Source organism: Sinocyclocheilus rhinocerous, unplaced genomic scaffold (assembly GCF_001515625.1).
Source record: "Sinocyclocheilus rhinocerous isolate Xijiao unplaced genomic scaffold, SAMN03320098_v1.1 scaffold1413, whole genome shotgun sequence".
Taxonomy (NCBI): domain Eukaryota; kingdom Metazoa; phylum Chordata; class Actinopteri; order Cypriniformes; family Cyprinidae; genus Sinocyclocheilus; species Sinocyclocheilus rhinocerous.
This window is the reverse complement of record NW_015639297.1, coordinates 806,736-823,369: the sequence shown is the minus strand read 5'-3', so window position 1 is coordinate 823,369 and position 16,634 is coordinate 806,736. Positions and strand designations below refer to the sequence as shown.

Below are 16,634 nucleotides of genomic sequence, written 5' to 3'. Positions count from 1 at the left end.
ATATATATGTCAAGTTTTTTTTACTAAGCATATTTAATGAGGTAATGCACCTTTCCACTGAAAATACGGTGAAAATGACAACTTTATAAATGCAATTATTTATTCAAATAGTAGAAAAGTGTTCAAAGAAGTAAATACAAAATATTTCAACCTGAGTATAAGAGCAGAGTAAATACAGTGTATCTAAAAGGAGCTAAAAATTTATGTATATAAATGTGTATCATAACAAAAAGCTCCATCCCCCAAGTCACAAAATCCATTATCAATGATATAAACAGACACAATGCGCTCAAAAAAGGCGACACTTTCTAACTATTAAAAAAAATAAATGCACTGAAGGACAGAATACTGAACTAAATACACATTTGTATAATACACACATAAAAAGAACCACATACATATCTGGGATTGCTGCATGCTCTGTACATCATTCAGCATGCAGATAAGCCTCTGAATTTCAGGACCATGTGACATTATGTCCACTTCATGTGTCACCTGAAGTGCTGGTGTGGACATTAATATAGTCAGTTTTTAGAGGGAAAAGACATTATGACTGTTTTAACAAAATATGAATAAATGAAAACGTATTGTACAAGAGTCCTGAGTAATTATCTTGAGATAAACAGCAACAGTAATGAAGTTTTCACTAACAGTCAGAAGTAAAATTTTGTGCTTTTAAAATTGGTGCCTTTTATAGACCATAAAGCCATTTTTGGTTTATATCACAAATTAAATATCAAATTTTTATTTATTTTTCTCTGTTACTTTATGAAACAGCAGAACATTTTGAAATATGATTGTGTATTTGCATTCATGTCACAGGAAAAAAAAAAAACAACAACTGAAAATAACTCCAATTAAATAAACACTATGCCAAATGGTGAAATTTGATTAACTGGAACCAAAACCCTTCATAGTCAATGTCCATAGTGTATTTCAAATACATCTTCATCAGACGTAAAAGTGTGAAATACAGTGGAAAGTGAACATTTTGTTTAGTACCAGAAACAATACATAAACAACACAGTGAAATCCTTTGGAATTCAGCTTTCTACCATTGTCTGTAAACGCAGAGCATCGTATCGCTGAGGTACTGAGGTCTGTAGCTGCAGTTTTACACTGATTTTTTTTTCCTAGATGAGAGCCTGTGAACATTCTTGTACACAATGGTTGTATACAATGTCCATGCAAAGTTAGGTCGTTTTGAAAAGTCAAACTGGTGATGTTAATTTTTGTATTTGCCACAAAAATGAAAATATTTGGCTGGTCAGTTTTTTCCCCCACCGTTTGAACCAGCAGGAATGAGTACAGCTGAAGTAGGTCAATATGTTGGACCTTTGACCATCAATGTCACATGTAATAAATATCCATGTATCTTGAGTGAAGTCTGTGGTTTGACTCTGAAATGTAGAGAACCTGCGTTTTCCTCCGTTGCCCTCTAGTGGATCCGGCTACTATTTTGCCTGTTTGAGTCTCTCAATGTGATGGCAAAGTTTAAGAGCAGGACCCAGTTTCAGCCCCATGTACTTCATGATCATGTCACTCCGTAAAAGCATCAAGGCCTTGCCATCAATCTCCTGTGGAAAAGCAAAACAATCAATCTGTTAAAAAATCTACTCTGAAATCTTGTTCTGAAAAAGTGCAAAAAACATGAGAAATCCAGAAAATCGTATCTCACGTGTTTCCTGAAGAGCTCTGCGTGTGGGCCCAGTGCTTGTGGATCAGCATCACGAACAAATTGCATCACTTCCTCTATACTCCAGGATGATGGACTTTTACTAGACGTTTTGGCCGGATCCTTCTCTGCTGCTCGATGATCAGGCCCAGTGGTTGAGCTAGCAGCTAGAAAACGACCCAAAAACTGAATGTAGTTATGGCTAATAAATTTGGAAACTACAAAAAGGTTTTTATTTACACATTCAGATGAATTTATTATAATTTGTAATATATACGCATTACAATGGCTCTGTTCAAAGAAGCATTCAAACATACTTATTTCTGCAGTATCTAGTATGTATACTGTGCACAGCATGTTCATTTTTGTGTGTATGCATAGAGAATAACAGGATGATCAGGTCACTTTTTTCACCCATAAAATGAATTTTTCCAGACAAAATTTAAATAAAAGGAATAAACGGGGGGAAAAAAAATTTTTTTAGGATTTAATATAATAATAATAATATAAAAAGTGAAAAAAATATTAAAATCTAAATAAAATCTAAATATATTGAGGTAGGTAGTAGTAGTCATTCTTACTAATGTAGAAAGTTGGTCTTTTTCAGACAAAATTCAAATAAAAAAATGGAAAAGTTAAACATGCAAAAAAATAAGAAATCAGGAAGGGGGCCAACACTTTTTCACACCACTGTATATATATGATAATAGCGTGCTATATTAATTTAAATTATTTTTATTATATATATTTTCTATATTTAAATATGCTTTTTTATTTGTGGGAGGCAGTATTCATTCAACACATTATTCAGAACATTTTCATTTTGTGCACAATACATGTACCACATATTGCAGAAACAATAAGAATAGTATGATAGCATCAAATAGAGAACTGAAAGTAGTAGATGCTATATGTCAAAAACCCACAAAATGTTGTGAATTATATACGTCATCACACAGTAACAAAGCATTATGGGCTTTATAATCACAAAGTAATTAAATCTATGTTCATCCTTTTTTCTGCCCGCCTCAACTGACGTATGTATTTTTTGGGGAAACTGAACATGAGCTTTCCTGAATGGGAGTGCTGGTCTAGGATCAGTCCCTCCTTGACAGTTCTGGACTCCGTCTCTCTAAAATGGAAAATAAAACTGAACCCCAAACATTACTCACACTCCGAGATGCTATTTAAATAAATATGGCCCCCTGAGCCACTAACATGCTTTAATCCATATCAAAGCCTATTGTGTCACTTGACATTTGATTAGAGAAAATACATCTGGTCCTCATACAAGCACTCTGTGCGGAACTGATATGGGTGTTTATCCCACGATAGAAATAGATCTCAGTCTCCGAAGAGCAGCACTGATCGTGTAAGCCAAACTGCTAGACCCAAAGCATTCTGAAGAAGGTGAACAATAAAACTGCTCTGCTTTCAGGGCTCAAACACAAGCGTAATGTCTACAAGCACAGACACTAAAAGCTCACTGACTTTCAATAAGATTCCATAAATGAGTCACTTTATTATTACTAAATCCTTAAAAATACACTATACTTCAGCTTATAGGGTGACCACTTATTCAAAGTTTAATGACATTTCTAATGGCACATGAAATATCGATATAAGGTTTAACATAGAGCTGTAAAAATCTATTAATTGCTTCCAAAATAAAATAAAGTGTTACTAATAAATCTGAGTGTACTAGGTCTATTTAAAATAAATAAAATGAAGTCGAGTCAACTTTATCATTAATAAATCAACAAAAAACACAATGCTTCAGCTTATATACAGATCAGTAGTTTAAAACTTCATGACATTCCAGTAACACTGTACAATAAGATTTCATTTCTCAACTTTAGTTAACTACATTAGTTAACTTGAACTTAATATTTTGAATGACAGCTATTACAAAGTGTTGGCTATAAATCTGAGTGATGATTTAAGTCTGGTCATCTACAAAGGGGACAAGTAATCTTACATGTTATTAATAGTGTGTGTGTGTGTGTGTGTGTGTGTGAAGGGGTCTAAACAAAGCGTTCTTACATAGCCTACCTTCCACTCGTCTGTGTGTGCGTGCAGGTCCCAACTCAGAGGGGTTAGAGGAGAGTCTGCGGAGGGGTGGGGGGTGAGGGGGGTAGTGTGGGCTGCTTCCGGCCGGGGTGTGATACTCAGACGTGCTCCTTAGTGCGGGGGGTCGGGGGGCAACGGAATTGGAGGCCGAGTCTATTGACTCTTCTGTGAACTGCTGGTCTGTGGTGGCACCATTTTCAACATGGGTGATGGTTTCTGTTACAAAGAAGCATGAAGTGAAATGTTTTAGTTTATACTTAAGGTATATACACATTAGGGATGTGCATCTCCGTAACAGAGGCCGATGCGATACACATCTCGATGCACAGGTAGTGTGGGCTGCTTCCGGCGGGGGTGTGATACTCAGACGTGCTCCTTAGTGCGGGGGGTCGGGGGGCAACGGAATTGGAGGCCGAGTCTATTGACTCTTCTGTGAACTGCTGGTCTGTGGTGGCACCATTTTCAACATGGGTGATGGTTTCTGTTACAAAGAAGCATGAAGTGAAATGTTTTAGTTTATACTTAAGGTATATACACATTAGGGATGTGCATCTCCGTAACAGAGGCCGATGCGATACACATCTCGATGCACAGCCAACAATACGATACATTAAAGATACATATGTGACCCTGGACCACAAAACCAGTCTTAAGTGTCAATTTTTCGAAATTGAGCTTTATACATTATGATTTTTGGCATAAAAGAAAAATCAATAACTTTGACCCATACAATGTATTTTTGGCTATTGCTACAAATATACTCCAGCCTTAAGACTGGTTTTGTGGTCCAGGGTCACATATGAAGCGGCTACCGATGCGATACGATTCACCCCTATTACGATGCAGTGCGATCCGATTTCTATTCGATTCAACACAATGCGATTCAAAAAGCAATACGATGCAATGGAAACAAATATGATGCTATGCTATTTAATATGGTACAGATAGTTAGCTCTTATTTCTTTGGTTCAGACTGACAGCAAATAATAAATTATCTTAAGTGCCATCTGATTTTTAATCGCCTCGGTCTCCATAGTGTTGTGATATGTTGTCATATTCACGTAGTAGCAGTGGTGATGAGAATGCGTTCGAGAAAGTTTAGGAGAAATCAATCTACATATAAAATATTGGTCACAAATTATTAGTCACTTTCTAAATAATAAAAGTATAGTGCATTCACTAAAAATGATAAATAAATGTGTTTTTACTGATGCAAATATTTTAGAAACGATGCATCACGATACAAATGCCAACTTGCATCCGATGCACACTTTTTTATATCGATGTATCGCATCGTTAACTTTTATGCCGATGCACCGATGCAAATTGGTGAATCTTACCATTCCTCATACACATACCATTTAAAAGTTTGGGTCCAGTAATATTTTTAAAATGTTCAAAATACATCAAAAGGATCAAAAATACAGTACAAATATTCTGAAATATTACTAGAATTTAAAACAACTCTTTTCTATTTTAAAATGTAATTTATTCCTATGATGCAAAGCTGGATTTTCATTACTCCAGTCTTCAGTGCCACATGATCCTTCAGAAATCATTCTAATATGCCGATTTGCTCAAGAAACATTTCTTATTATCAATGTTGAAAACAGCTGTGCTGCTTAATATTTTATATCTTTTTGCTTAATACTACTTTATATTTATGGAAGCCATGATACATTTTTATTAAGATTCTTTGATGAATAGAAAGATCAAAAGAACAGCTTTTATTTGAAAAATAAATATTTAGTAACAATGTCAAAATCTTGTCACGGTCACTTTTGATCAACTTAATATTGTGTAAAATAGTAATAATAAAGAAAGACTAATTGTGTGTATAAACAAATACAGGTTTACAGAAGGTTTTACTTACATGCTAGAGGCTAAAAGTTTACACACCTACAGTATTTTACACATAAACCCCCACTAAAATAAATGCAGGAGAGTATTCCTGTGTTCTGAATGAATATAAATCTGATGTATCAATTAGTAACATGTCTCACTTTATAATTGGCTTCCAATACACATGTGCAAACACTACTACAAATCATTTTGTAATGCTTTTAACACAATTTTTTGTTTCTTCAATTTGTGGCAATGAGCTTGATCTATGAAACATTTAATGAGAGCTAAAAACACAACACCTATGTCTGGCAAATTATAACAGCAGTAGAAAAATAACCCAAATTGGCAGGTCATTCACAACTTCATAAAAATCAGACACTTAATTAGTTACAAGGTAGACAATTTAATTAGGGGTCTGTCTGCAGTAAGAGTTTTATTATGTGCAGTTAATGAGAGAATGAACAGAGGCGTCTAACTCCACCTAAAGAAAACCCCGTCCTCCTTTCACCTTCAGTGCGACCAATCAGAACTGGCTTGGTTCTGCTGCAGTTATTGTGGCATAAAACACTCGATCGCTATCATTCACTCTCATACACTAGCAAGCAAAATCAGTCAGCGCAGCTGAACGAATCGTACCATCTGAGGGCAGAGCTTCTGTTCTCTGTAGTTTTGGTGACAGGGCAGCGGTGTAGGCCGCTGAATCTCTGTTGAAACGTCTCGTCCCTCGTGCTACAGACAAAGCTTCTGACGTCTCCTCTTTCACTGCAACAGAAGAAAAGAGCAGATATAGATCACTTCTGGAAGACCATAGGATTTACTTCTGAAATCAATTATTTTGACAATTTCAATTCAAACTAAAATGTAAACATATTTATCTTAAACTGCTGGTCATACATCAAGACCTACAGAACGCAGTTGAATTCCTATAGCATCTGAACTTTACAGGGGACTTGGATCTCTTTTTGGTCCACTTTTTATTCATACTACTATTTTTAATGAATGAAACAATTTAATCTATTATTGAATAATAGTATTATAAGAATAATAACATTTGAATTATTACACAATAATAGTAACATTTTTTGCCACATTATGATTTTAAGTATGCAGCTCTAACAAAGCATATATAACTTATATATTATTGTTGTATTTATTTATTTATATTTAACATTTTTAATTTCAGTAATTTTAGGACTTCAGCCGATTTAAAATTTCATTTAGTTGCATATTTTAATTTTGTAACTTTTTTTTTTTTTTTAATTTTTAATTTTAGATTTATTTTAATTAATCAATAGTCAATAACAACATTGACACAAACACGCACATATACCTGATTTACTCCTTTCATACGGCTTGTGTGTGTTAGTAGTTAGTGGACTGAACGGCTGGCTGCTGAACAGGTTATCACAATGCAGGTGGTGACAAAGAGTTTCTAGAAAGCGCAGAACGAACGATGCACTGGAGGCAGTGGGGAGCTTGACATAGTGGATTCCTCCTTCTGAGCGAACTGCATGAAAGTAGAATTTGTGCAAAATTAAACACATATTTGCATTACTCCTTAACATCACATGGAATGCATACAACTGGGAATGCATGTATAATCTAGTATGCTTTTCATATGCCATTTAAAAAACATAGTCCCAACCGTCAAAATACTTATATTGTGTGTGTGTGTGTGGGGGGGGGTTTGGCGCTAAATGGGTGCCGATTAAGGGGCCATGGCGTCACGGCAGATGGCCCCACAGTCCTAGCGTGGGCCCCACCCCCTGCACACACACACAAATATAGACACAGATATGCACACTTCCCCTGGGGACACCCCAATCAAATGCTCCAAACCAGGTTACACACAGATGTCATCCCTTATTACTCGCAGTCTGATGACATCAGCTGTGCACACACACACGCTTCTCTTTAAACATACACACACCTTTCTCTTTTCAGGTCAACCACACACCCATGCTCTCAATTCTCCCTTTATTGTAAAGCACACACATGCTGAAAGCCTTAAAATAACATACAACTACACTAATTCAAATGGAGCTCCAGTCTTACAGCAATATGCCATTCAGCTCTCAAAACACTTTAGATTATGGATCACTCGTCCTTAAGGAGCACTTTTGACTCCCTGACGTTTTGAAAAATGAACTTCTTCAAACAATGCTTCATATTTGTTAAAACATGCATCCCATGTCATGGCCTTGATCAACCTTAAAGTAGATTAATGTGTGATGAGGATTTTTTTATACTATGAGTGCTGGCAATTGCAGTTTTCAGAAAACCTAAAAGTAAAGTTAACTAGGAAAAAATTAACTCTAAATTAAAAATCATATTTTGAATTGATTTCTTCTTTTATCTTAACTATATATACAGTCAAACCTAAATTCATTCAGACACTTTCAACATTTTTCATATCACAGTTTATTCGCTATAGTTTAGAAAACGGTAATAAAATATGGCAAGAACTCAAGAGTTAAATTGTGTCAAATTCGTCAACAAATTCATCTTTATAATGCCATCCTTCTGTTAGACTGTCTCACAAATGAATTAGGTTGAATAGCTGTCAGCTGTTAAATTTAAAGACACAGTTAGATAATACCAATTTATGTCAACCAATTACCAAGCAATGCTTAATTTTGTTCAGTCTGTGGTGTAAAAAGTTTGCATTAGCAATTAAAGAAAAAACACTTAAGCAAAACATGGTCAGGTCGAAGTGTCTGAATAATTTTTTGTCCCAAATTTATCAATTTTACTGGTAGTCCACTGTATGAAGAATTTTTGGGTATAATATGAGAGTTTACTTTATTTTGCTATCCTCACTAACATAAATGAACTATAGCGATTATCTGGGAGTGACGCGCGGTGACACGCTGCCAAGATGGCGACGGCCGGCTCCGCCAACTTTTGCGCTTCAAAAACTCTCTTCGGAAATCTACGGGTGACGTCACGGACACTACGTCCATGTTTTTATACAGTCTATGGTATATACATATGTATATATATATATATATACTGTATATGTATACATATATGTAAAAAAATATTAAAAGTAAAAAAAAATGCATAAATATATATATAATATATTTACACATATAATAGAATAGAATAGAATAGAATAAAATAATTTATTTATTTTAAAGCATTTTTCATTCCTGGCAAAAATTTTCTCCTAATCAAAGAATCACTCTTAAAATCAAACCCAGATCACAATCTAAAGTAGATCAAACTCTGAAGCAGGTCCAAACTAACCTCTGATGATTTCCCCTCCATCAGACTGAGACTGCAGGAAGCTGAACAGAGCTTTGGGCTGAAACGCACAGTCCACGCAGGCTTGGACCGCATGCTGGAGGACCGTGTTCACGGGACCCGGCCCGAAATGATCAGGCAACTGCAATAACAGTTTACGGTCCAGGCGTGGCCCTGGGTTTCCATGTTTATTCACATACACACAAACTACAAGAGGATGGAGTGGATAGTCAGGTGAAGCATACTACACTACAAAGCCATCAGAATATTGAGGAGTACATGGCCCATGTATGGCAGAAAATAAAGGCAGGAAGATAAAAGCCTACCTGTGGACACAACTCCTGATTCTCTTGTTGTCTGCAGACTAGACAGTCTCCCATCTGACACGGAGGACAACAACGTGGGGCTTGAAAGTGAATGAGGAACCTTTTGTTTCCTCTGTAATGGTGGAAGACAGAGAGCGAGAGATAAAACACCAATACTCACTCTCACAAAACAACCTCAGTATTGTATGCCCACCTTCTCAAAACTATGGTAGAAGACTACAAATGCCTTATCTTGACTGCGACTGACAAACGAGGTGAATACAGCATGTTTAATGTACCATTCATGGGGAAGAAGTATAATAGAAGTGTTAATGTTTAATATGAATAATTGCTCATGACATACGGCCCAAAATCAAACAAAAGCTGCATAATGATCAGTTTCCCCCCCTCTTTATTTCTTTATACCATAAAGAAAATCCCATTATGTTGGCTAAAAATTATATCAAATTCAATCAAAAACGTAAAAAAAAAAAAAAGTGTCAAAACGTCTTATTTTGTGTTCCTCAGAAGAGAGAAAATCGTACAGGTTTGAAACGACATGCGTGAGAGTTCATGGCAGATATTATAGTACTATTTACACACTATTATAGCATTTGTTAATATTTTAAGCTTTTATATGTATACTTTCAGCTTTTATTTTAATTGTAATAATTTTGTAATGTGCTTTTAAAAAATATTTATATTTAGCTTTAATTTCTTTTTCTTTTAGTAATAGTAAAGGTAATTTTACTAATTCAAATAATTTTATTATTTCAGTTAGTTGCAGAGGCAACATTTTCATTTAATTTTTTAATCATCCAATATTCATAGCGCGTCTAAATGTTCGAGTCCCAGCTCGCGGACCTTTCCCGATCCCGTCCCCACTTTGCTTCCTGTCTAACTACTGTCCCACCAAATAAAGGCAAAAATGCAAAAAAAACAAAACAATAACAACTCTGGTTAATGACGACATTTTTGGATGAACTGTCCTTTGAAGACTGTAACTGTAAATATCACAATAAATAAATTAAAACCTTTTAACTGATCCATTCAACCACAAAAATGCAGTTGTACCTTGCTGCCGGGTTTGGGTCCCCTCTTTTTATATGGTTTGGGTGTGAGCGGTGAGCTCATGGGACTCTTGGCTGCATTGGACTGCTCTTGGCCATTCGGTGACGTGCCAGCTGCAGCTGCTGCTGCCTCGGCTGCTGCTTTTAGCATGGCGATGGTCTGGCTCTTGGGTCTCCTCCCTCGTACCCCCTTGCGCACTGGCAGAGGGGGCAGGGGGTGCGGCAGGTGGTACGGGGACTGCATGGAGCGCCAAGACTGACTGGACTGGCCCAGTGCCGGAGTAAAAGTCTTTGAAAATGTGACTGAAGGTGGGGAAGAAAAAAAAAAAGATTATTTAACAATGATGATGATATGATGATATGAATGATATGATAACAAAAATGTTAACTGTAAAAATTATATATAAATCACTTGACAAATAAAAGTTCTATAGTGTTACTGCATGTATTATGGTAGTTCCATTGAAATGCTTTTGAGCATAATGTAAATATCAAACTATTTGAATATGCTATACTGTACTATGGTATATACAGCGGTGGCCAAAATTTAGCCATTAATTGTAATAATCCAGTGAGATTTTAGTTTGACAACAGCCAGTGCTCCACACAGAGATCTGATCATCATCCAGTCTGTCTGGAATCACATGAAGAAACAGAACAAACTGAGACAGACTAAATCTAGAAGAACTGTGACAACGTCTCCAAGATGCTTCAAGAAATGCTGTTGTCAGACTCCTTGTGTGCAAACAAAAATCTCACTTGGATTATTACAATTAATGGCAAAATTAATGTTTGTAAACTGATATTTCCTACTGACACACTACAACAAAAGATAGAAATAACTGACTTAAAACCATTTTTAGCTGGTGAAAATACTAGTGTTCTAATCATTTTGGCCACCACTGTATTAAAGTACTAAGATTCCATTACTGCACCATAGACTCACCATTCTTTTTCGGAGAAGAAAGCATTTTGAACATGGCTCTGGTTTGATACTATTAAATCAACTGGTGATTCAACACTAGTTGTTACTACTACAATGTATTAGAACCTACAAGATGATTTTATTTAACCATTGTTTGTTAAGTATTATTGCCATATGTGCAATATCCACAAGTTAAATGAGATGATTTATACTGACAATAAACATGAAATGATTCAATCTTACTGCATTCATTTCACCTATCTGGGTCTAACAAAACACCATCTCATTGGCTATCAGCACACAAAGCCCCACCGCTCAACACAAACAAACAGGCATTCATAATTAAATAACTAATAATAATAATAATAAAAAATAATAATACATTTGGGGGAAAAAAAAGGAAAAACGTGTGACTTGTATACATTGTAAACGAATAATAATAGTGAAAAGTCACTTTCAGTTTGGATCAAATTGGTTCTTATGCTGAGTGGATTAAGTGAATTAAACAGAGTCGAGCCACAAACTTTGATATTTTACCCTTTGAATTTGACCACTCAAAGACTCTTCATACTGCTGAATTCTCTTACTCAGAGGCCATTTTAGATTTTGCATAATAGAAGCATCACATTACAGCCCTGAAAGCGGCTGTTTAAAAACGGGCAGCGCAAAAATTGAGTTATCTAGGGATCCTTTTCAAGACGGAGTGAGGCGAGACTGTTTCAGCTGGCCATTGTGCCCCACAGGAGGCATGTGCTTTTCAGCACCCTATTGTTTTGCAGGCCTCCCCCCAATGGCTCTCTGGTCAAAGTCTTCTTTTCTGGGGCCAACAGGTAATCCTCATTAGGAAGAAAGACTAACCCCCTTACCCACCTAGATGAGTGTGTGATGGGTATATAAGAGCTATGAAAAGAGTTCGCAGCTAGAAGTGCATCTCCGCAGTTTATTTCAAAATCATTTTATCATGCACAGAACGACAAACAATTTTCTATGAATATTATTGTGCTGGCAAGTTAATGTATTATTCATTTAGTTGCTGGTTCAAAATGCAGTGCCTGCTTTATAGTCTCATTTGAAAGAGCACCTTATGGTTTTCATTTGAAGAGCCCTACGTCATTAAAGCACTTTATATTTTCTTTAAAAGTATTTTCAGGTAATGCATGAGTGTTAAAAAACGCAAATGTAATATACGGAATAAAAACAAATTTTTTTCTGTTAAAAAAAATGTGAAGGCAGATGTTCAAGAAACAGCTCTGCAAAAAAAAAAATAAATAAAAGAAAAAAGCCAATAGACAGTGCTTTGAGTTATAAGTTCATTGTAAATTCATCAAATGCATCCATGCGAGTTTGCTAATAAAAAATGTATCTGCGCACACCCTGCCTTGCAAACCAAATATTTTTAATATTCACAAATCCATTTCCCTTTCCTCTCCTTGAAAACCCACAATATCAAATATCTGCAGCTCAGCATCAACAAATCCATCAATGAAGGTGTAAAATAGCACAAGTCGATGCTTTCTGAGTATCAAACAACAATGATGTGAAATCTCCAATGCATACACCTCCTTCAGACCAATGGCACCAAATTCTCTATTATTTCCTCTGTATAGGCCATCTCTAAGATCAGATAAACTTCTCATATTACAGGGCGGCTGACGGGCGGTCAGCAGAAGTCGACTTTGCTAAGTACATCTGGGAACTTTCACAGAGTCCTACGTGCAGCTGCTCTCCTGGGCCTCGAGAGGGGAACGGCAAGAGAAATGAAGCTCGAGACGCATACGTTTAATGAGGAGAGGAGAAAGAGCGTGCAAGGAATGGACAAGTGTTTTCTTTCATTTAAGAGTGGCTGATTCTTATTCAAATTTAATAATGAATATAAGCAGGCACATTGGGAATCAAGCACACATATCCATAATGGGCATGCAACAGAAGCAAAGATTTTCAGAAGCTCTGTCATGGACAATGTACAAGCAAACTTTATCCAGCCTAATCGCTCCATGTGTAAGGTGAAGCGTATTTCTAAGCAGTTTCTCACTGGCTCAATCCAGTGACCCGGTGACCCCTAGATTGACTCCCAGTGCACAGACACACACCCTTCAGCTCAGTGCAGGACCTGAGGGGAGTCTGGTCACGGGAGAGGTTGCAACCGATGTGCAACAAAGGTGTCTGGGCAAAACCAGTCTAATTACTTCATCTCTTCCACAATATTTACATTTCGCCCCACACCAGACCCGAACGCCAGGGCAATCTGTCTACGGCTGACTGTAGCTTCAACTCAGCAGGAACTAGAACCACATGTTGTGGGGGAGTAACGCCGAAAAAGAGTGTGTGTGTCTGGGTCCATGCATATGCGTGTGTGTGGTAAAAGTGGATATAGGGTTCTCTGAGCCCCAGGCAATTTAATGAAACAATGCAATCTGTTAAAGAGCCGAAGTCAAAACAGCTACAGCAGTTCAACAAAAGCTTTTAATATTTTTGTGGCTTCTGTGCAAAAAGATTAATCTGTGATTTTACTTTTACTAGTCAACAGGATTTTTCCATTCAGATGGAAATTAGTTAAAAGCTTGAAATCAGTAACTGAACAAATTCTTGCTAAAACAAATTTCGGAAGTGAATTCAGCAAAGTGCTTTTTTTGTGTGTAAAATTTACAATACATAACTTAATGACTGACCATATATAAAAATCACTAATTTTGTGGCAAGCTATGATTACAATTAATACTATATATTTTTATGTTACTAGTATTATATTTTCGATTACTAGTAAGAGTGACTAGCATCTTAATATGCAGTGAATGGATATTAGAAACCAGTTGAATAGATGCTTAGTACTAACAGTTATTATCATCTCTTGATGGTATAGTGAAAATAACTATTCCTTCATTACTATAAAACATTGCCTTTTATTACGGTTGAATTCAATGGTGATCTGTGGTTCAGATATTAACTGCATAGTAGGGCTGGGTAAAAAATATCAATATCTCGATATTAATCAATTCTCATTTTTACGGAACAATATGGATTCTTACATCCCAAGAATCGATTAGTCTAGCCTGTTTTCAGTTAATGGACGGAACACTGAAGGGCACTTCCCATCCAATATATTGCAATAAGCATTGTGCTTTGGTACTTTTAATATGAAACAAAGTCTCAGATTTCAAATTCTGTCCATTGATTTGCAATATTCAAACAATAAATGCCGTTTTGGCGCTGTTTAATGTGGAGTGAAAGATCGCTGTAGCACCTCAGATCAACAGACGCAGCAGCACGAGGCGCACGTGAACTAATCATCTCCTCCACATTAATACCAGCTTCAGCACAAAATAATCATGACTAAACATCCGAAGGTAAGTTAAAAGAAAGAGTACAACTTTAAAAGCCGTATCCTGTCTCATGTAATCGCTCAATCAGTGTTTGACGTCAAAATAACGGATTACAAAGTCACGTTACGTCATATTTACCTCAGAAAAACATATTTGGTGACCATAAACTCATTAGAAATCTAGTGCTAAAGTTGCGCTCGTGTGTGTGTGAGACGCGGGAGCTGAGCATAGCGTGTATTACAATTGTTGCTGGTATCAATTTATTAATATTTAACTGAACCATGTATAAGCCATTCTGACTAGTCACTGCATACTAAAAAAGTAGTGCAAGTAGGCTAGTGCATTCTAGCATGCAAAGAATAAATATTAATTGATGACTATTAAATAAATACTAATTGCTATTGGAATAAGTGCTAGTATCTAATGAACAATTACTAGTGAAATTTAAAAAGACACTAGTCACTACTTGTTAAAAACAAAAACAAAAAAACAAGTAACATAAATATAGATACTACTTGATTTAAAAGAATAAATATTAAAACGGCTTGCCACAGTCTTTCAGCTCAATGAATGGTTTTCACAAATAGAGAAATAAAAGTGGAGTGGAGTGTTAGTGCACTACAACACGAGGCAAATAAAAGCAACAGGAATGAAACCTTTGCAAAAAATACACTCAAATTAAACTCATGTGACCTCAATGCACAAGCCACTAAAACAAAGCAACAGACAGCAGAGACAAAAGCCTCGGAAAAACACCAGAAGAACTCACCAAAACGCCAACTTTCAACTATATCCGCGTTGTGCTCTAACGAATCCGGTGTAAATCTATCTCTCGGTGGAGAATGACTGTTTTACAGCAACAGAACAACCGGAGCTCGCGCTCACTTTCGCGCCCGGTTTGAACAGCAGCGGTAGCGGCAGAAGCGCATGACAAAGCCCGTGCCGGTGGAGCCCTGATCAGGCAATATCTGATTAATATGGAGGCGGGGACGAGCAGAGGAGGAGGAGGCGGGGGAGGAGAAGGAGGAGGAGGAGGAGGGAGATTGGGGGTCGTATTCATGTTATCAGCCAGACTGACAGTCCTTAACTATAAGGCGCTGAATATAAAAATGTGATCAATATTAAAATACAATAAAAAAAATGTATTACAGAAGAATTTCTTTGTATCCTAAAGAAAAATAACATTTATCTTTAAGATTAAGTTTTTTGAAATTTAGTCTACATGTGATGCAACATTCACAAATAATAATTATATGTGACAATGGACCACAAAACCAGTCATAAGGGTCCATTTTTTGAAAGATTGAATAAATAAGCTTTCCACTGATGTATGGTTTGTTAGGATAGGAGAATGTTTATAGGGTTAGATCTCTGCCACAATTCTGCGCGCGAAAGATCATATTTTGAGCGCACAAAAGTGCATTTTAATTTGTGCGTGCGATCTGAGTTTTGTGGAGAAATGTTCGTTTCGCAAAGAAGAAAGTATTTCGAGTGCACTAAAATCAATTTTGCATTTAAAATAAGTTTTTGGATGTGTGCAGACTTTCTCTTTTGTGCTTGCAACATTTCACTAGCTTGCTCCCTAGATGCCCGCCCTCAGTGCTCTCTAAAAGTGCCAAGGGCTCGCTTGCTCAACACATCACAGTTCGGTTTGTATCACGGTTTTAGAGTCACGGTTTCGGTATGGTTCGATATGTGCTATGTTTAGGCAAAAACTATACTGTCAAATAAAAGTAAAGAAAATAAGAATGATCTATCTAACTACAAGTAAAAGCACAAATAAATACAATAGAGTAAAGATACAAATAAAATAAACAGTAATTTTCATTTTTTTAGGTAGGTCCAACATTAGTTTTCAGGTACAGAAATGGATAAATTATTAAATACAAGATTAATAGTAGTTATTAAGATTGATGTAGTTTGGAATTGGTAAAATGTGCTTGGAAAAAAATATGATCAGATTATATACTTGCATAATATTATGCATGCACTGTATTTTTCCTCTTCTGCTGTCAGGTAATGCAAGGAATGTTGTGATTGGTTGTCAATAGGGGTGGAACGGTTCAACTTACTCACGGTTCGGTTTGTATCACGGTTTTAGGGTCACGGTTTCGGTATGGTTCGATATGTGCTATGTTTAGGCAAAAACTATACTGTCAAATAAAAATAAAGAAATCT

At 36.3% G+C, this 16,634-nt stretch overlaps 1 protein-coding gene across 1 annotated transcript in view; it reads right to left on the bottom strand.

Annotated features, from left to right (window-relative positions):
- Positions 1-1,076: 1,076 nt before the first annotated feature.
- Positions 1,077-16,634, bottom strand: part of scml2 (Scm polycomb group protein like 2) — a 23,667-nt gene continuing 8,109 nt past the window's right edge. The window contains exons 7-14 of the mRNA XM_016566792.1: positions 10,216-10,514; positions 9,163-9,274; positions 8,840-9,043; positions 6,921-7,097; positions 6,227-6,352; positions 3,719-3,961; positions 1,679-1,842; positions 1,077-1,577 (exon numbers count right to left, since the gene is read on the bottom strand). Coding sequence (XP_016422278.1) covers positions 1,455-1,577; positions 1,679-1,842; positions 3,719-3,961; positions 6,227-6,352; positions 6,921-7,097; positions 8,840-9,043; positions 9,163-9,274; positions 10,216-10,514 — 1,448 coding nt within the window. The 3' untranslated portion in view covers positions 1,077-1,454. The remainder of the gene's footprint in view (positions 1,578-1,678; positions 1,843-3,718; positions 3,962-6,226; positions 6,353-6,920; positions 7,098-8,839; positions 9,044-9,162; positions 9,275-10,215; positions 10,515-16,634) is intronic.